This window comes from Bufo bufo, chromosome 3 (assembly GCF_905171765.1).
Source record: "Bufo bufo chromosome 3, aBufBuf1.1, whole genome shotgun sequence".
In the NCBI taxonomy this organism is placed as follows: domain Eukaryota; kingdom Metazoa; phylum Chordata; class Amphibia; order Anura; family Bufonidae; genus Bufo; species Bufo bufo.
The window spans coordinates 511,635,115-511,656,993 of NC_053391.1; the positions used below are offsets into that span (position 1 = coordinate 511,635,115).

General features: G+C 42.5%; 1 protein-coding gene across 1 annotated transcript in view; it reads right to left on the reverse strand.

Moving 5' to 3' along the window:
• Window positions 1-21,879, reverse strand: part of UCHL3 (ubiquitin C-terminal hydrolase L3) — a 76,900-nt gene that overhangs the window by 26,788 nt on the left and 28,233 nt on the right. The window contains exons 4-6 of the mRNA XM_040425344.1: window positions 20,635-20,791; window positions 19,633-19,718; window positions 12,489-12,536 (exon numbers count right to left, since the gene is read on the reverse strand). Of these exons, the coding sequence (XP_040281278.1) occupies window positions 12,489-12,536; window positions 19,633-19,718; window positions 20,635-20,791 (291 nt within the window). The remainder of the gene's footprint in view (window positions 1-12,488; window positions 12,537-19,632; window positions 19,719-20,634; window positions 20,792-21,879) is intronic.

Consider the following 21,879-nt stretch of genomic DNA (forward strand, 5'->3'; position numbering starts at 1 on the left):
CAAATTAACTCGACTGTTCTAGTCATCTGAATGAGAATATGAGAAATCCATGAGCTGCTGCCAAAACAACCCCATTCAGATGTATGGGATGGAGCAACAAACTTGTGCAAGTCAATATGCCTCTGGACCAATGGAGTCCCGTCCTTCTAGTACCACTACCGCAATCCCCAGTGGGATTTCAACTCTCCCCCACATACATACAAGTAGTCCTTCTGACTACAAACCAAAGTATTAAAAGTCAGAGAATGCTACAGGGGTATACACATACTGTAGATGTCTTCAGACCATATGCATTATCTACATCTAAAGGTGCAGCAGCACCAACCCGTTCTTTTATCCTGCCGGACAAACACTTGAGGCTACTTTCACACTAGCGTTCGGGGCTCCGCTTGTGAGTTCCGTTTGAAGGCTCTCACAAGCGGCCCCGAACTGATCCGTCCAGCCCTAATGCATTCTGAGTGGATGCGGATCCGCTCAGAATGCATCAGTCTGGCTCCGTTTGTCCTCCGCTCAGCAGGCGGACACCTGAACGCAGCTTGCAGCGTTCGGGTGTCCGCCTGGCCGTGCGGAGGCAAACGGATCCGTCCAGACTTACAATGCAAGTCAATGGGGACGGATCCGTTTGAAGTTGACACAGTATGGCTCAATTTTCAAACGGATCCGTCCCCCATTGACTTTCAATGTAAAGTGAAAACGGATCCGTTTGCATTATCATGAACAAAAAAAAAAAATTTTATTTTTTTTTGTTCATGGTAATGCAAACGGATCCGTTCTGAACGGATCTAAGCGTTTGCATTATAGGTGCGGATCCGTCTGTGCAGATACCAGACGGATCCGCACCTAATGCAGGTGTGAAAGTAGCCTAAAGGAGTTTTCTGACTTTTTTATGCTGATGACCTATCCTTTGGATAGGTCATCAGTATCAAATCGGCAGAAGGCCGCAGTGCGCTTAGCCTCGGCAAGTGGTATCATGTTCATCAGTCACGTGGTCTAGGCGCAGCCAAGTCCCATTCTAGTGAAGCACCACCACTATACAATGGATAGCACCCGCACCTCTCACCAAAGCTCCTCAGCTTCTTCAAACAGTTGATCAGCGGGGGTCCTGGGTGTCTGACCTTCACTAATCAGATACTGATGACCTATCCTGAGGATAGGTCAGTTAAAAAGATCTTTAACCCCCTTTAAACTTTCTATGGTCAATAATCCATTTGCCTCCCTAATGCGTGATACAAAGGTTTCAGATACATATTCTATTCTATGAGCAGCTATAGAACCAGGTGAGTAGAGTCCACCAGCACATCAGTCCCTGCCGGCAGTATGTACTAGCTGTAGTGAGCGCAGGAGAGCCAAGCAGTGACAGCTGCTATCCCACTGTCTTCACTCTTCTTGAGACATACCAGCTGTCTGCACTCAACAGCAGAAGAAAGCTGAATTCCTCCAGATTATCTGCTTGGCCCACCGAGTTGTCACTCTGGGTTCACAGACACGCGGATCTATTCTGGGCGCTTCCTGCGGTCGCTGCCTTTTGAAAGCAAGATGCATTCTGAAACATTCAGCAAAATACCAGAATAAGCACTGATGCGGCCAAGAATACAGTACAGCCAGCTGGCATGCAGGCCCTGGACCGGCTTCCAAACCCAAGACCCACAAGCAAACATTTAGGAATTTCAAAGAACTTCTGTGCGCCTGTGACATCTCATTATATACTATGTTGTCAGGAGCTGACTGCACAGACTTTAATCTCTCAGCTTTGATATACTGTATACACATCTACAAGTGACAGTCAGAAGCTCCACTCTGGAGCATTTTGCGAGTACAAATCTTCTCAAAATCAGTCCCACCAAATAGGAGAGCAATCTAACTCAACTAACGTTCACCTAAACCTATTAGTAGAAAGTCTTTCTAACCCCAAGTCCTCGAGATATACCCTTCTTATCTTCCCATGTAGATTTTTAAATCTGGTGTCGAATTGTAATGTATTATGATGCATGCACCACTGAAGGGAATAGTCTAAGTACATAGCAAACAACAGGGTCCTCCATCACAGATGTCCTCACTGAACTACATCACACTGTTCACTGGGAAGTTACTGTGGTGTATCTATAGATTCATTCATGTATGTTAGGAGAACCGTCGCTCCCTGCAGAATGGATGCTGTGCATAGGGTTATATAGGCTATATATGGATAACTAAATACTTAGATGTTCTATTATTTTAATACTCATTTTAATATCTTAATTTGCTATGAATATACACTGGTGCATACTGATGCTGGTCCCAAATACGTTACCTATATGATATACTTGCAGTTATACAGATGTGTTTAGTTTCCCAATGGGACATTAGTGTTATATTGACCATTGGCCACAGAGTTGGTTGATTACCGTGATACCTATTCTAACCTAGACCTTAATGTGACATACACTAAGATATCTGGATCCTTCATTCATCTATGTTATGGCCACCCAAGTGAAGCCGGAGATAACTCCAGTGACCTAAGGATCTCTTCTCTGTATAAATAGCTGAGGATACAGCAATATTGTCATTTATTTTCATCCTTCATCATTGCAGTCATTGTATTTTATTTTAGTTTTCATGTCATTATTCTTTTTGTTATTTTTTCGTTCATTTTTTTGATGTTTCCTTGTATCTTCAGTGTCTGATGAAGGCCTGCGAGCCGAAAACGTTCATACATGTTGCCGCATTACTTATATTTCTTTTAATTCAAGAAGGTATCTTGAGCAAAGGAAATTTCTGCTGTGGCTGATTCTTACTGTTAGAAGAATGTGGGACTTCCTACCTCCGCAGTTACAAGATACATAAACTTTATTAGAGAGAACACATATTTGAGCTCTCCAGATGACTAGTCAGTCAGGAATATCTCTGACCCGAGTGTCAGCCAAGCTCAGAACACCATTCCTCAGACATAACACGGACACAATATGGCTGCCAGGAACCAGCATCTTCTTGTTTCAAAAGCTGAAGGCACCACATCAGAAGCCTGGAGGAAAAATTGCTGAATGTACAAGAAAAAGACTACACCCTTACCATACCAGTTTTGTGGGCTAAAGGCTAACTTGAAATGGGTTGTCCAAGAGTAAAAATTGCTAATACTGTAAAATGTAGGTACCCGATGAGTCAGTGACCTTCACTAATTGCTACAGATGTGTTTTAAATCTCTGTTAGGGTACGGCCATATGGAGTAGATTTTCTGTTGTGGATCTGTCATGAATTTCATGCTCTGTATTGCTTTTCTCTGAATCCACTAAAGGGGTCAATATAAGGGGGGCCCTCACCAGTCATACACTCACTGAGAGTGGTGGGAGAGAGCAGCTCTTACTCATTTAACTGAATGAAGGCCGCCCTCCCACACCATTGTCCCCCATTATTCTGGTTATCCCCACAGAAATAACAATCAGAGCTCATCCCCTATGTCCCCCCTCGAGTAATGACAGACAGGCCCCATCCCCACCCCCAACTCTCAATATACTCACAAGGCTTGCTCCTCAACATCTCCGCACCAATCACATGCAGGCGTACCATCCCCTCCACACCCCCAAAGTATTCAGAAGGCTTGTTTGCAGCTAGCACATGGAGGATCACTATCAATTCTACCACCCCAGAGTAGTCAGAAAGCTTGCTCCCCTCACCCCCCTCCCCCAGTAATCACATGCAGGCTCACCATCCTTCCACAACCTAGACACAAAGGTGCTTCCCCATTCTCCCAGGCTCACCATCCTCATTCTCCTGCCAGCCCATTACACACTTCTTTTAATCTGTGGCAGCCCTGAGCCATACGAGGAAGTGCTAAGCAGCAGCAAGTACACAGGCAGCCAGTGTCCCAGCAGGGCCCACTCTCTGCTATAGCTCCTCTTTGGTGGCCGTGGCAGGAAGCGTGAGGGGCGAACCTAGCAGACGCACCCTGCATGGAGCATCTGTTGGTTTTTTCATTAAAGGCGCAGCGTGGCAGTGAGGCTACCAACAAACGGTTAGAAGACTGAAAAGCCTTCCATCTCTGGCACGCGTGCGGTCAGTTGCCAACTACTGCTCTAGGGAAAAGTCTGATTTAACCAGGTATCACTGTAACACAAGAAGCAATTTGCACACAGTTCTATGTCCTTTAGACATGTATCATGGGTAACATTTGAAGTCAGTTTTGCTTGAGTCTGCGTTGGTGTTCTCGTGTGAAATTTATCAAATTGTACACATTGAGGCACATTTGCTAAGTATTTGCTTCTAAAAAATGCTGTTTTAGACAGACTTATTTTTTTAGTTGCATTTACTACTGAAATTGTGCCTGCTTTGGAGGCTTTTCCACTTCGTTTGCGTATTTTTATTTTTTAGACTAATGTAGAAATTCTAATTTCTACTCCACCCCAGGGCTGGTGTACTCTTCTTTGTCTTGTTTGAGGGCATTAAAAGTGGCACTTTCTGGGAGACATGCAACTTTTCTCTGCACAGATGCAACTTTTTTCATGTGCAAATAAATTAGACCAGTCTAAGTGCATATGAACCTGTCTAACTGAAGAACAACCACCACCGGTCAGACTAATAGCAATATGACGAGTCTAATTCCAATGCGGAACATACTTTGTTCATACACAGACATTTCCCTGGAGCTGATCGCTCTAAATTTTGATATTTTTTTCCACAAAAATGGAATGTAAAACACAGTTGGTCTCAAGAGGTGACTTGCCACCTAGTGATTTGTGAGTTCCAAATATGTCTCCATTAGTAAAGCTTATTACCTTGTGTAATAAACCATCCTAGGGTAAGAAATGTACACAGACATATGCAAACAACTTTTTTGGGTCCCCTGTTCGTGCCCCGATGCTGATTTTTGCTGAATTCAGGAGAGCCGATTCAAACCTCATTTCTAGGACATGTTTATTCAGCCAAGTCTCCCTTCTGCTCGCACCTCTATAATGAGCGGATTATATGACAGGTGCTCTACGGGAATGTACTGTGTGTGAAGTCTTTTCTGCTCTATAGATCCTCTACCCGCTAACCTGACAGGGAAATAATAGCGTTTCCAAGAAAAGAAACTCCTACACATGTCCTGTTCTGCAGAAGAATATATTCATAGCTGTGCTATTTAGGATATGTACGTCCCCTAGCTTCCTGGCATGAAACCCCCCTCCTATGACATAAAACATTGCAGGTGTGGCAGCGCTGAAGGCATCAAGGTTGTACCTTGTTTTCACAAGAATCACGCTTCATTTAACCCATGCATCGTACCAGAAAAATTCAAGCTTATTTTTCAAAGTTGACTATTATGTGACTGTGACAGAAGTACAAAAGCTTCTAAACATTTGAGCAGAGTGAAAAAAAAATATTATTATTTGGAGAATGAATCCAAATGAATGGTAGGAGTTCTGGGCATGGAAAACCCATGGTTCAAGACAAACTGTCACGCTGAGACTTGTGCGCCATTAAATTAACCCATACTGCTGCAGACAGAGGTGACAAGCACTCAAGACTGGTATACCATATCATCTGGTTCCATCCTGAAATGGCTGCCATCTAGGGCTTTTTTTTTTAAAGAAATCCCATTTCCCATGGGGAACATTGAAACCTTTATAAGGGTTGTCCTGGATTTTGATATTGATGGCCTATACTCAAGATAAGCTATCAATATTAGATCAGCAGGGTTCGCCAACCCCCCGATCAGCTGATTGCTTGTAGCTCCATGCACTGTGTAGTGGACGGCCCTGGTAACTGCAGCACTGCTCCCATTCACTACAACGTAGCCGAGTAGTCCTGGTGCCATCTTCTGCTGCCAGAGCTACAAGGCAATAGCTGATCAGACACATGCCGATCCGATATTGATGGCCTACCCTGAAACAATATACTGGAGAAACCCTTTGACTATTTCTAGAACAAATTTGGTTATAAAGTTACAAAAAAACAAAACAAAAAAAACCTCTTATATCATCATAGGCTATGTTCGGAGCCTCTGTCACAGATTCAGGCATCAGCTCAACCCAACAGACCACTCTGTAACTGAATGGGTCTGTAAATGAAAGATGTGCCTGAACTCTGCACAGTAGATACGCAAGACAAATAAAATAATGGGATGCATCAAAAAAGGCCTAGATGCTCATGACAAGAACACAGTTTTGCCTTTATACAAATCACTGGTCAGACGACATTTGTGTATGAGAGAGGAATACAGTAGGTAAACTACAGCAGGTACAGAGGAGAGTGACCAAGGCGATTCAGCAGGATGTCCAGCTTTGAGGACTTGACCTCTACAGCGTATTGTACCTGTTGAAAAGCTCATACTCCATTGCTCTATTCTTGCTCTGTGGTTCCCTTCTGCTATCTTCTGGTCCTCATTCTGTAAAATTTCCAGACAGACGGGTCACATGTGCCGCAGCATATGTGACCCACACCCATCTGACAATGATGGCATATCCTACCAATATGCCACCAATGTTCCAGAGAGGAATACCCCTTTAAGGGAATGGTTAGTTTGCAGTACCAAGACTTATGAAAACTGGGTTTATTTGTAAAAAAGAAGGCTTTAGGGAAATCTAGTTACAATGTACAAAATACAGGAATGGACTGTACCGAGCATTTTCTAATGATCTTTTTATACCTAGTCCTGTAAGCGTGACAAGAGGTCCTCCACCACATCTAGAGGAATGGATGTGGATTCTTCACTGTAAGGGCAATGAGAGTATGGAATGGTTGATTCACTGTACAAGCTTTAGAGTCTAAAGACGGACTGGATGCCTTTCTTGAAAGCAATGACGGGCACTAGATCTCTAGGACGCCGATTCGGGGAGTGATTCTGATTCCCATATTTGGAATGGAATTTTTTCCATGGGTAATGGCATCCGCCGTATTGGGGTGTTTGCTTTCTCCTGGCCACAGGATTGTAGATTGGACTTGTGTCTTTTCTCAACCTCATCAGCTATGTAACCATCTACATACTACCAGGACTGGGATTAGACAGGGAACTTATGATGTTACATGAGTCAATAGAAATGTATGAATTCCATAAAAGAACTCTAGTAGTTATATCCTCCTCCACTGAAGTATGCAGTAACATAACTGAAACTGTCCATGTCAGCAGTGCTGGGGTAGACAGTGTAGACTGTGACGGTCTTATCCTTTTGACCTGAGAACACAAACATTTGTGGTTCCATTTCCTTTAATAGACCTTGTGCCAAAAAAACTCTGATGACATGTCTTATCTGGGAACCTCGGTGGGCATTTTTCATCCACAGACATGTTTACTTTGTCACAAGTCTCCAGCGCCTTGTCACTGTGGGTCACTTCGTTTTAACTCCTTTAGTAACCAGACATTTCTTGATAAAAGTCCTTTACTTGCTCTGAAAGCATCTTTTGTGCAAAGCCAAAATGCAGAACACTTCAGAGAATAATAGGACCATTAGAGGTCTGGATTGCTTGTCAGTACTGACTGTATGGAAGACTTGCTGTCTTCCAGAAGCACTGGAAGAAACTGCAATTCCCTAAGACAGCTTCATCAGAATCAGAAGTGGTCAGATACGAGGGGGTTTGAGGAGCCTAGAGCCAATGGTAATTAAAAATTAAAGGCTATGTGCACCTTTGGAGTCAATTTTTTTATGACTGCATTTAACTTCTATTTGGCTAAAAATCATATGTTCAATTGGCCTTTATTAAAAATATTGAGCTGTTCAGTCACAAAGGGTTAACTTTTTCTGACTGTGTGACTGGCATTTTCACTTTCACTGTGTGCCAGTCATCTAATAACCCTTATCTCTAAATTACTAAGAGGTCATAAACACTTATTCAAGCCACAATCTTATCAATAAGATAAGGATTGAGCTTTATGAGTGTTTATAATGTGAGAGAGCAGAGATAAGGAGTCTGTCTGCTCCTCAGATGACAGAAAAGCCACAGGCAGCTAGTAGAGAATCTCAGCTCTGTACAGAAAAAAGGATACCATACTGTTAAGACCAATTGAAAACATGATTTTTAGCTCAAAATAAGTATAGTGCAATAATGAAATAAAATTTGCCCCCAAAAGGTGTACATAGCCTTTAAGCTTCCTGGAGTGATCCCCAAGTCACTGTAGTGGGATACAGTAGCAGTTATGCCATCATCATACACCTTGCCATTGTATATATATATTATTCTGACAACAATGACTGCACATAAATACTGTGCATCATAATCAGGAAAAGCCCATGCAACCCATAGTAGTAACATATATGACCATACCACACTGCAACATATAAGTACAGTGTAAAGACCTGCCACCTCTCCTGACATGTCTGTTTTAGTAACTACTTGCATTCCTCGTGTAATAACAGTTCAGGAGCCTCATTTCTTATGGCTCTATGTGTGATGTTCTTCTATTATCCCAACTAGAAGTTTGTGAATAAAGTATATTTCTGCCTATTGTGACAGTGTCCAAACAGTGCTGCCAGTGCTAGACACCCACACCTGGTAACACCTTTATTTATAAACTGCTAGCAGTTATAACAGAGGAACATCACTAAATCATAAGAATAAATGCTCCACAATTGTCATTTCATGTGGCATTTTACATACTAAAATAGACATGTCAGGAGTGGGGACAGCTACTCTTCAAGCAAAACTAAATTCCAGCTTCTAAAAAAGAAAATGATTATTTGCCTTTAAAACATTTAATAGTTTTTTGACAAATGAAGGCAGGAAAGTAAAAGGGTACAAGCATTCCTTTACCATCATGAAGGAATTTTCTGACTATACCAGAAAATCATAAAAGTGTAATCGATATGAATCTAGCTGCCGGGATCTCCAGCGATCCCAAAAACCAAGAGGAGGAATTAACGAGAACCTGTCATCACAACATGCAGTGCAATCTGCAGACAGAATGTTATAGAGCAGAATGATCTATAGATGTCTGTGGGAAATGATTCAGTAAACCTTGTAGGCAGCACAGTGTCTCAGTGGTCAGCGCTGGGGTCCTAGGTTCATATCCAACCAAGGACATCTGCATGGAGTTTGTATATTCTCCCCACACTCCAAAGACATTGATAGGGAACCTACATTGTGAGCTCCATGGGGTACATCAAGTAATAATAATGTTGTAAAGCACTGCCTGCGGAATATGTCAGCGCTATGTATTTGTCACCTGATACCCAGCCCAGGTCTATCTGTAGTTACCCTGATTCAAGTAAGAATGATTGATCCTATTATTAAAGGGGCTTCAAGGAGTTAAACATTGATGACATCCTCAGGATAAGTCATTAATATCAGATTGATGGAGGGGTCGCAGCACTCAGGCTATGGCCACAGTTGCTCCTTAAAGGGGTTCTGCCACCATGACATTTTATTTGAATATAATTTTGCATTAAAAAAACAAGTTACTTTTGTAATTTACTTTCTGTTACAAACATGCTTCATTATAATGGCGCCCTGGTGTTTAATCTGTATAGTAATGTGCACATCCACCTACTGAAGTGATTGCACATGCCACCAGCCTTATCTGTGAGTGTTACAGAGAGAGAGCTGCAGCAGAAAGGACATGCCCCCTGAGGACATACCCCATGAGCTGCCAGCCTGAAGAGAATCTAGCCGAGCAATTGGAATGGATGGGACGATCTTTGGATTCATCGGTGGTACAGGGCTGGATCTATCTCCGTTAGAAATAGACTGCCATGTACTATTTTTACATCAACCGTGGGACACCCTTTTAAAGGGGTCTTCCAATTATACCTAACCAAAGCATAAAGAAATGTGCAGCAACTTTCTAATATTACAGAGTTGCTGAACGTTTGGTTACAGTGGATGGACCGAGGACTATGAATTGTTATTTAGTGCATTTACATATTACTGCCTTACAAAATACATTGCTTGAATTCCCATCCTGCAGAAAGCAGGACTCCCTGCCCAGGCCGTCAATGAGTGCCCCACCAGGTAATCTCTTGCCCCCAACTTAGGCATGTGAACTGTTCAGTAAAGCGGGCAGCAAACAGCATGGAGGAGACATGTGCCTTTACATCTATGACCTGACCCTGGAATAACACTTGCATTTTTCTTCCTATGCAACGACTGCAGACTACTTCCTGGCTGTGAGAAAGCAGTAGGGCCCGGGAGTTCTCAGGCCACGGTCACACAATAGGAGAACATTGGTCTAATGGGAAATCAGACGTCTGTAGGGTCCACTGAAGGTAATGCTCAGGGGTGCAGCCAATTGAAAAAATATATATTAGGAGCTCATGCTCTAAAAATTCATAATTAATAATTATCAGAATCTCCTCCTATTCAACCAGATTAATTACAATAAGGAGATGAGCCATCAGATTCCCTCCAAGCACCACCTAAATAGATCCTAAGCCATGAAGACATGCCGACAAGTCCCTTAAGGTTCATTTACATTTCTAGATTTTTATTCATATTTTCTGTATTTCCTTTGTTTTTACTAACCACACACACACACACAAAATACAGTATTTAGCACTTTGATGATTGGGACAATTTTTATTTTTGCATTTACATTTTTGTCTTCCTACCTTCCAAGAGCCATAACTTTTAAACTTCTCTGTTCACATAGCCGTATGAGGGCTTATTTTTCAGGGACAAGTTGTACTTTTAATGGCATCATTTAATCTATCTTATCTTGTATTGGATAATGGGAAACAAAAAAAAAATTATATTTGGTTTTGATTTGAAATGAAAAAAAAAAACAAAAAACAAAAAAGATGCAATTTTGGGGGGTTTCATTTTTACGGCATTCACTGTATGACAGAATGACCTTTATTCTGCAATTGAGTGTGATGACGGCATGACGGATGAGTTCTTATTATATTTTACTACAAAAAAGAAAAAAATGCATTTTAATTATTTTTTTCTGTTTGAGGGCTTTTATTGTGGGAAAACATTTAGTTTTTATTGGCACAATTTTGGGGTACATATAATGTTTTTATCACGTTTTATTTAATTTTGTGGGAAGGTGCAAGATGACAAATGGCAAATCAGCCATTTATTTTTTGGTTACAGCATTTGCAGAGCATGATAAATATTTTTATCTATTTCAATAGTTCGGACATCTTTAGACACGGCAATACCAATTATATATTTTTTTTATATGGAACATTTGGAAAACGGATGACTTATAATTTAGCATTTTTGTTATATATTTTTTAAAAACATTTTTTACTGTAACCTTTAGTCCCCTTAAAATACCCCTTTAAGGCCTTGGAGCCGACAACCCTTATCGTCTAGACTTGTGCTCCTGAACATACCAAAGCAGGTACATCTACCCATGGTCTCGCCACTGTTTTGTGGGACCAGGAAGCGGCTGGGTCTTGTGACCACTGCGGCCAATCACAGGTCTCATTGGGACCAACCATACTTTTTGCTTCTATGGGGACCCGCAAGCAGCCGGCAACAGAGGAGTGGAGGAACCATGGGCAATTGGGTCAGATTTTTTCTCTTTAATGGCACAGATCTGAATGTTAAGGTTTGTTGGCTCTAAAGCTGGACAACTTCTTTTATTATTACTATTTTGCTCGCTTATATAGCCCTGACATATTCCGCAGCGCTTTACAGACATTAGCAACCAACTGTCCCCAATGGGGCTCACAATCTCAATTCCCTATCAGTATGTCTTTGGAGTGTGGGAGGAAACTGGTGTACCCAGAGGAAACCCAAGCAAACACAGGGAGAACAGATAAACTCCATGCAGATGTTGTCCTTGGTCGGATTCAAACCCAGGACCCCAGTGCTGCAGTGCACCAGTGCTAACCACTGAGCCAGTGCTGCAAGGCACCAGTGCTAACCACTGAGCCAGTGCTGCAAGGCACCAGTGCTAACCACTGAGCCAGTGCTGCAAGGCACCAGTGCTAACCACTGAGCACTCCTTTAATCTATTTCAATAGGGGTGGATGTATGGCATTTACTGAATCAAGGCTGAAGGTTCCTAACACTAGCACAGAGCTCAGTTCCCATGTCTGATCTAAATAAATCCCAGCAGGCGTATCGATTTTTTCTTCAATGCTTTATTCCATACACAGATTGATCCATATACAGGACGCGTTTCGGCCCGTCCAGCCTTCGTCAACTGCAGTTGAGGAAGGCTGGACGGGCCGAAACGCGTCCTGTATATGGATCAATCTGTGTATGGAATAAAGCATTGAAGAAAAAAAATCGATACGCCTGCTGGGATTTATTTTGATTTTATAGTGGGAGCGATCCCTTCCCGTGCAAGCGAATTTACAAGGTGGTGAGCTGTCTTTCTTCTATATCCCATGTCTGGCTCAGTCCTTTCTATACTTCCTAATCTTTATGTGTATGTTAGCCATTGTCAGTAGGCTCATGTCTTAGGTCTTGAAATACTTTCAAATATTTACATAGCAGCAGAATGATGATTATTCAAGAGATTTCTATATGCCAAATAATCCCACACAGGGTTTAGGTTATATCTGACTGAACCATATTAGGTCAGGTCTGTTCCCTGAAATTTGGAAAGACTGGGCAGAAAACATGAAATAAATAAGAAGTCTTACCTCAGACTGCCCCTCCTGAGCGCTGCTCTCATGTGTAACCCGAATACTCTGGAACAGAATAACAGAGCAATAATCTTGTTAATAGCTACAGACATACTCGACTAAGCTGCGCCGCAAGAAACTGGACCACAGGAATACTAGGTATGTACACAGCTAAATGCAAGGTTTTCCAGGGCTCAAAAATCAACAAATATTTTATCCAATGACTAGTTCTAGAGTATAGGCACAATAGCTATTGGATAGCTGGGGGTGTATTACATCTTTCGCCTCAGCAACACACAGAATACACAGCTGTATGTCTCTTTCCTCCATTCCGTTCTATTAAAGGGGTTTGCCCACTAACCATCTTATAAATGGGATTATGATCAGTGATGGTCCAGCCACTGAGAACCGTAGCGGCCACAAGAACGGCGGTCCCCGATTCCCTGTGTGAATGAGGCGGTTGTACAAGTGCATGACCGCCGCTATATTTATGTCTATTAGACTGACAGATAGCGGAGCCCTGTACTCGGCAATCCCATAAGCGGATAGAGAGGTGGTCCCGTATGTGCTCAAAGTAAATCAGGGACCCCTGTTATTGGGATCAGTGGGGGTCCTGGCATTTAGAGCCTCAATTATCATACAGTTATCTCCTATCCTATGGATAGGCGATCCATTTTGTTTATGGGCCAACTTTTTAACTGAAACCATAATGTCATAGAGATTTGGAATATTAAAGAGGTTCAGTACTAAAGTGAATATGTTACCAGAAAATCAGGTGCTACCATTTTGTAATGCACATGATGTCCCTTATCTGTTTCTGCAAGCAGGAGAGTCGGGGGCTGTCAGGGCACCTGCGGAGCTGTCCTAGGGTGTTACAGCACGGACAACACTAGTTTCATTGAGTTCAACTAAAACCAGCTGAAGCAGCAAGGACACGCCTGCCTCCGCTCTGACAGCACCCATGCAGAGGCAGAATATTTTCATACTGTACAGTTTCCGCTCGATGTTTTGATACAGCACCCCTTTAGAGGGGTTTCCAGGTGTGTGTGTAAAAAAAAAAAAATATATATATAACATTTGCTGCATAATAAAGTTATGAAACTTCTTCTTACATATTATAGAAAAGTTTGCTACAAATTTAGTCTGCCTGATACTTTGCCATGATCTGTCATTGTAAAACAGGGGTGCACCACATGCGGCCCCCAACAATCTGGTGACAGACATGCATGTCTATGTCTTGTGGCTGCTCACGTGTATTTTAGGCTACTTTCACACGCCGGATCCATTTGTATTATCTTTAACATAGCCAAGACGGATCTGTCATGAACTCGATTGAAAGTCAATAGAGGACGGATCAGTTTTCTATTGTGCCAGTGAAAATGGATCCTTCCATATTGACTTACACTGTGTGCCAGGACGGATCCGTTTGGCTCAGTTTCATCAGACGGACACCAAAACGCTGCAACTGATGCATTCTGAATGGAAAAGGATCCGCTCAGAATGCATTAGTGCAAAAACTGATCCGTTTTGGACCGCTTGTGAGAGCCCTGAACGGATCTCACAAACGGAAAGCCAAAACACCAGTGTGAAAGTAGCCTTAAATGTAATCTCCCATTAGATGGGAATGCTAGAAGTTTAACCAGACATTTATGGTATTAACTGTATGTACAATACGCCATAAATACAGTATTACAGTTGGTAACACCCCTATAAGTTTTTTTGAGAAGGTTTCAGTCTGACAATGTTTGTGCACCCCTGCAGTAAGGCCTGATCACATCTTGTTTGGTGTACACCAGGGGTGTACAACCTGCGGCCATAAGGGGTCTGCAATGCCATTCTGTGCAGCAGGAATGGGAAAATACTAATGGTTCTCGCTCTCAAATCTCAAATGTCACTATATATATATATATATATATATACAGAAAATGGTGCCAAAACATAATAGAAGGTCACACAAATATCAAATATAAAACCAGTATACATATTTAGCCCATAAAGAAGTCTAAAATATTATTTAATTAACGGCTAAAATAAACATGTATTACTCTAGCACTTGACACCCAATAGGTAGGAGTCCTGACAGTAGTACCTGCACTTTTGATATGCCATAAATGTCAAGATGGCAATACCTTTTTTAAAGGCATATTCTTGTTATGTTAAGTTATTCCATAGGGTAGGGCATAGCTATTAGATCAGTGGAGGTCCCGCAGCTGGGGCCCCTACCAATCCCGAGAATACGCACACACCCCATGGAGCCCCCGAAATGAATGAATAGATCAGTAGGGGTTCCAGCGGTAGGACCTCCACCGATCTAATAGTTATGCCCGTTCTTGTGAACAGGGGATAACATAATATAACCAGAATACCACTTTAAGTTCTGTTGTGGCCGGTGACAGTTGCTGAAAATGACAATGTTCAACTCTAGTTTACACATTGACTAATGCATCACATTTAAAGACAAATATGGGGGGGAAGACATGCAGCTACTGGAATATGCATGCTGTGTGAATGTTTGCCACAAGGACCCTATATTGCCATATGTTGACTCCATTAAACTCTGTGGATATTCGCAGCATATTTGTCAGAAGCATTTCCCAAAGTACAGAACTAAAGGAAAACAACAAGTGAACCAAGTAAAATGTATCAGCTTGAAGTCTAGATTTGTCTAAACTGGAGCCAACTGTAGAGAAGTATCAGCAATGAGAAATATTAGGTCTGAATGTTTTTATCCACTGTCACAGAAGAGATCTGGAAAACGTTGGGGATTAGAAAGTTGTGTAATGTTTTAGTATACTAAGTGAAGCAAGCGGTTCAGGATTTTCCTGCGACGGGCAGCATGAAGTCCCAACAGGTTCCTTGGTTACAAACAGCAGTGATTTAATCTGGGCGGCTCCCCACCCGAGTCAACTCCACTGACAGGTGTCTCCCTATATGTGTATAGGGAGAGGCCTATTAATCAAGCTGAGCAGGAAGGGGCGAAGCCTGCGGGGTGCCACTGATATGACTTTTCTCCACACTCCCAGCTGGTCTTTGAACTTGGTTTTCTCGGAAATGCTGCAGCATCTCAGAGTAAGGGCTTATGCACACGAATGTATTTTCTTTCCGCAAAATGAACGGAGGCGGACCGTATGCGGAACCATTCACTTCAATGGGGCTGTAATACAGAAGTTACTCTGTGTGCATTCCATTTCTATTTGTCCGCATGGCCGTTCCACAAAAAAGTAGTGTGTGTCCTATTATTGTCCGCAAATCACGGTCCGAGGCCCCATTCAAGTCAATGGGTGCACAAAAAATACGGAACGCACATGGAACACATCCGTATTTTGCGGATCCATACTGTAGAAATGCTATGCCTAGCCCATATTGCTCATGTGTTTGGTGATTAATAAGTTACTGTTTCTATATACGATCCGCAAAAACGGATCAAATACGGAAACCATACGGATATGTTTTGTGCAATAACAGAACGGAAGAGGACTTAAATCAGAGAGAAAAAACCTCAGATACGGAACAACGGATCAGTAAAAAACAGACTGTAAAACAATGGTCGTGTGCATGAGCCCTAAAACACAGCTGTGCATAACCAGGGATCCTGTCGGCATTTTATGCTGCCTGTGGTTCCGGCAACACTAATCTCCTAAAAGGTTCTCTTTAAATTTAATTTCAATGACACTTGAAAATCCCCCTACATAGCTCGCATTCAGCCGCACAAGCCCCAAAGCGCAAGTCAACGCAGAGCTAGATCTTAAAGAAGTACTCCAGTAAGTTCACATTATCCACTGGATAGGGTAGAACTAACTAATGGCTGGAAACACGACCACTGGGACCCCCACCGATCCCAAGAAGGAGGACTCTTACCACCATGGTCAAGGAATGTGCCCTGCTGCTCCATTCATTCTGTATGGCACTGCTGAAGATAGCAGAGTGCCGTACTAGACTATCATCAGCAGTCCCAAAGAAATGGATGGAGCAGGGAATATGATCAACCTGCCACTCAATGAGGATGGGGTTACAGGGCTCCCATTCTTGGGACCGGTGGGTGTCCCAGTGGTTGGTCCCCCTCCTATGACTTAGTTATTACATATCCAGTGGATAACTTGAAGTTATAACCGTTGGAACCTGTCATGTGGATATTTGATTATAATCTAACTAATTATATACAATCATTAAAGGGGTTGGCCACTCTTCAAATACTCTCCACTACAGTGTGGCAGGCAGGGAAAAAATGAAGTCCCTAATATACTTCATTAAACACACCTGCCTCCTTCTCTTTCAGTTATAAGCCGCTCCCCCTTAGTCCTGCTCTACCTTGCAGCTGAGTTCGTCCATGCGCATGTGCAGTCTGCTCCTGTCAGTGGTCGGCTCCCTGCTGCCCGCTCCAACTCCGACAGGAATCAGCTGCTTGTTCCCTCTCTACAAACAGCTGATTCCTGTCAGAAGCTGGCTGTAATAAAAACCTTCAGAGTCCACACAGCCGACCCGCTAAGCCACGCCCCCTATATTATATATATACACACACACACACACACACACTTACACCTTTACCTTGGAGTGCTGCCTTCTTTTTGGAATATATATATATATATATATATATATATATATATATATATATATATATATATATATATATATATACACACACACACACACACACACACACACATCGCGTCCACATGGGTGAATAATCTTTTTTCTATTTTCATCTAATGAGAGTGCTGTTGTTTTGTGTTTAATACATTTATATGTGTATATACATTGCGGTCCGCAATGCATGGGCACTGACCGTATGTGTGTGTTTTGCGGATCCACGGATCCGTAAAACACGGACAGCGGCAATGTGCGTTCCGCATTTTGCGGACCGCACATTGCCTGCACTAAGAGAATATGCCTATTCTTGTCCGCTATTGCAGACAAGAATAGGACATGTTCTATTTTTTTCAGGATCGGAATTGCGGACCCGGAAGTGCGGGTCCGCAATTCCAGATCGGAGCCACACGTCGTGCAGCCCCATAGAAATGTATGGGTCCGCAATTCCGTTCCGCAAAATGCGGAATGGAATTGCGGATGTGTGAATGGAGCATATATATATATATATATATATATATAATGAAAAACGGACAGCACTCCAGGTAAAAGTTGATGGTGTTTATTCACCCATGTGGATGGCAACATTTCAGCTCATACAAGAGCCTTTGTCAAGCTTGACAAAGGTTCTTGTATGAGCTGAAACGTTGCCATCCACATGGGTGAATAAACACCATCAACTTTTACCTGGAGTGCTGTCCGTTTTTCATCCACTATTGACGGGGTAAGCTGCTACATCCCTGGACATAGCACCCTTCTTGTGTTGTTCTTCCGGTGCCGCCATTGTTTTCTTTTTTATATATATATATATATATATATATATATATATATATATATATATACATACACATACACATATGTATATATACATATATTTACACACGTGTGTGTGTGTATACATTGCAATTCATGGGCGCCGACAGTGTGTTCACTGTCTGCAGACATGAACCCATTAATTTAAATGGGGTCTGCAATCTGCATCCGACAGTACTTTTTCGCAGTGCGGAGGCATAGGTTTCCGATCTGTGCTTCCATTCCAGACCACACCGTATCTTTCGAATTTCAGACCCATCACTTGATACGGTGCGCACGCGGCTGGTGCCTGTATATTGCAGACCCCCTGTTCGCTGACCACAATACAGGCACAGGCAGGCTATGGTCATGTGCATGAGGCCTAAAGCCATACCTCCTTCCAGTATCCGGCAGGACAGTCCCAGAATTCAGTGGCGGTCCTGGTACGGGGGAGGTATGTCGAAAATGGATCAGTTTTGCCCTAATGCATTCTGAATGGAAAAGGATCCACTCAGAATGCATCAGTTTGCCTCCGTTAAGTCTCCATTCCGCTTTGGAGGCGGACACCAAAACGCTGCCTGCAGCGTTTTGGTGTCCGCCTGATGAAACTGAGCCAAACCGTCATGGATCTGCAAAAACGGTTCTGTTACCATAATATAACCGCATGCATCCGTCATAAACGGATCCATTTGTATTAGGTCTTCTATAACCATAACGGATACATCTTGAACACCACTGAAAGTGAATAGGGGACGGATCCGTTTTCTATTGTGCCAGAGAAAAACGGATCCGTCCTGGCACACAATGTAAGTCAATGGGGACGGATCCGTTTTTCTCTGGCACAATAGAAAACGGATCCGTCCCCCATTCACTTGCAATGGTGTTCAAGATGGATCCGTTATGGTTATAGAAGACCTAATACAAATGGATCCGTTTATGACGGATGCATGCGGTTATATTATGGTAACAGAACCGTTTTTGCAGATCCATGACGGATCCACAAAAAACACAAGTGTGAAAGTAGCCTTGGGCACGTAGTGTCCCTCTTCCTTCTATTCTAAAGTTGGGAGGTATGCTAAAGCACTGATGAAATGACACCTAATGTGCTGTTGTCACTATGGCATCACAAGTAGGCAGAGATGTCATGTGACTGCTCCCCTGGAGACGCTTTGCTGTGCTAAATGCAGTAAAAAAATGATATATATACAGTATATCTGTCATGATACATATTCCTCTTGGCTTTAGTTATTGTCTGGGGCACTTTATTGTTTTTTATACTTATGGTGGCCAACCCCTTTAACTACTAAAAAGTGCCTTAGATGTATTCACTTACTGGTGTGACAGATGGTTACCTCATAATATACAGACAAAGATGCCGCATGCCGCATGCTAATGAGCTGATTTGAGTCCAGCGTGATGTCATTGAGTCCAGAGTATATTTAATTCAGAGCTATAGCCACTCCCCTGCCCACCTGCTGCTGATTCATATGAAAAATAACTGTCAATCAGCAGCAGGTAGGCGGGGAGAGTCAGGAGCTCATGAATATTCATGACTCATCATTATCAGCTGGAGCTTTTCAATACAAGATGTTGGCAGATTGACTGGGTCAATTAAAGAAAGTGACCCAGCATTGTGCTAAGAGAATGAGTCACTTATTTATGTTGCCCTTAGTTAGGACACCATAAAACTGGTGACAGGTTCCCTTACAATGAAATTGCCGTAGTGATCAAATCTGCTTTGCTAACCCCCAGTTAAATACGGCAGCGAAGTTATACTTGTACATACCTCATCTTTTTCTAGAAATTTGGCTCTTTCTTCAGGACTTAATGAGGTGGACTCATAAAGAAATTTTTTCAAAGCAGAATCACTTTCTGAAAGAAGAAAAAACTGTCAGACATAATAAACTCCAATCTGGGAAATATATTGGGACTCTTCGAATGCTCTGACTTAGGACTCACAACCGTATGCCCTCCTATATATACGTCCATGAGCGGCCCATATGTCCCGGAGCAGCATTGATCGTGCACACGGGAGCACACAGCATCATAGATTACAAAGGGTAGGTGGAACAAACAATATTTTTCCACCTACATGTTTCAGGGCATGATGGCAGCACCGGGCTATAGATGTCAGCTGACATCTATAGCCCGGTGCTGCCATCATGCCCTGAAACATATATAGGTGGAAAAATATTGTTTGTTCCACCTACCCTTTACATGACCTACCCTGATATCATCAACACAGATCCCGATTCTCTGTCCCCTGATGATTATTGATGCAAGAATATGAAACATGGATGTCGGGAATAGAGTAGGGAAATATAGGGCTTAGAGCTAGGGACCGGTTCCAGACGGGGTCGCCCTTATAAGGACGAGTGCCCTGTGGGGAGGTTGCTCCTACTATTTAGGCATTCTCTTCAATGTTTACCTTCATGTAGTTGTGGTGCTGGGTAATTGCACCTCCCTATCCCATTCACTTGAATAGGATGAACAGTTACAATTACACTGCACTGCCACTACAATGCAGACAGCATACAGGTAAACACTAAAGAGAACACAGCTCTCCTACTGGTGCCGCAGCCCCTTCAACCAGCTGATAGACTTGGGTGCTGAGAGTCGGACCTCCACCAATCTGAAATTTATGACCTATCCTGAGCATAGGTGAACAATTTCATAAAACCGGAATATCTGTTTTAAGCAAGTTTGATTAGAAAGGTAATTCTTCTGATTGAGTCTTATAGCACCACCTGGTGTACACATTCTGTAATGGCAACATGAAGACATTTACCAAAGCTGAGCTTGTCCCTGTTGTTTGCTACTGCATGAATAAGGCCGATTGTTCCACAGGCGTTGCTTATTGTCTGCTTCATGAAGTAAACAGAGGAATCCACATCTTGACCGTGGGATTTAATTTTTTCTTCCTCCTCTGCCCTGAAGTGCTCATACTGATTGGGACGAAAAATAAAGGATTCAGTCGCTGAACGTTATTCATGACATTCTCCCATCCACAGCTTTTAATGTGTCACGCGCTGGCTGCAACAAAACAGTCTTCTCTTACATAAGCACTGAGCCAAAGCAAGCCTCCTGCAATGCTAATAATGCCATTTCTGAATCTTAGCGTGTCTACAAATACAAGTATAAAAGACAAAGAGAGCAGCAAAAGGAGTACAAGCCTCTGACATACAGTTCTCTTAATACATAAATGCCAAAAAATAGACAATGCCACAAAACAGCCTCAATGACAGTTGTCAATGAAGCTATATACTAAGGATGAGAGAATCAATTCTATCGGTTTATAATTTATCCCCCAAAAAGTTCAGATTCTAATGAACTCAAATTTTTTGTGAGGAGTATTGTAACCCAGTCAATGTTCCTCTGGGTTTCTGGGAAAAAAAATATATATGAAAATTAGCACATGCTTAAGAAAGCTAATTTGAATATCTTTTCCAGAAACCCAGAGGGGCATTGTCTAGGCTACAATACTCCATACACGTACAACGCATACTAGGCGCTCTCTGTAATGAGAAAGAATAAACCCTAGACAACGCATATATATATATATATATATATATATATATATATATACACACACACACACACTGCTCAAAAAAATAAAGGGAACACTTAAACAACAGAATGTAACTCCAAGTCAATCACACTTCTGTGAAATCAAACTGTCCACTTAGGAAGCAACACTGAGTGACAATCAATTTCACATGCTGTTGTGCAAATGGGATAGACAACAGGTGGAAATTATAGGCAATTAGCAAGACACCCCCAATAAAGGAGAGGTTCTGCAGGTGGTAACCACAGACCACTTCTCAGTTCCTATGCTTCCTGGCTGATGTTTTGGTCACTTTTGAATGCTGGCGGTGCTTTCACTCTAGTGGTAGCATGAGACGGAGTCTACAACCCACACAAGTGGCTCAGGTAGTGCAGCTTATCCAGGATGGCACATCAATGCGAGCTGTGGCAAGAAGGTTTGCTGTGTCTGTCAGCGTAGTGTCCAGAGCATGGATGCGCTACCAGGAGA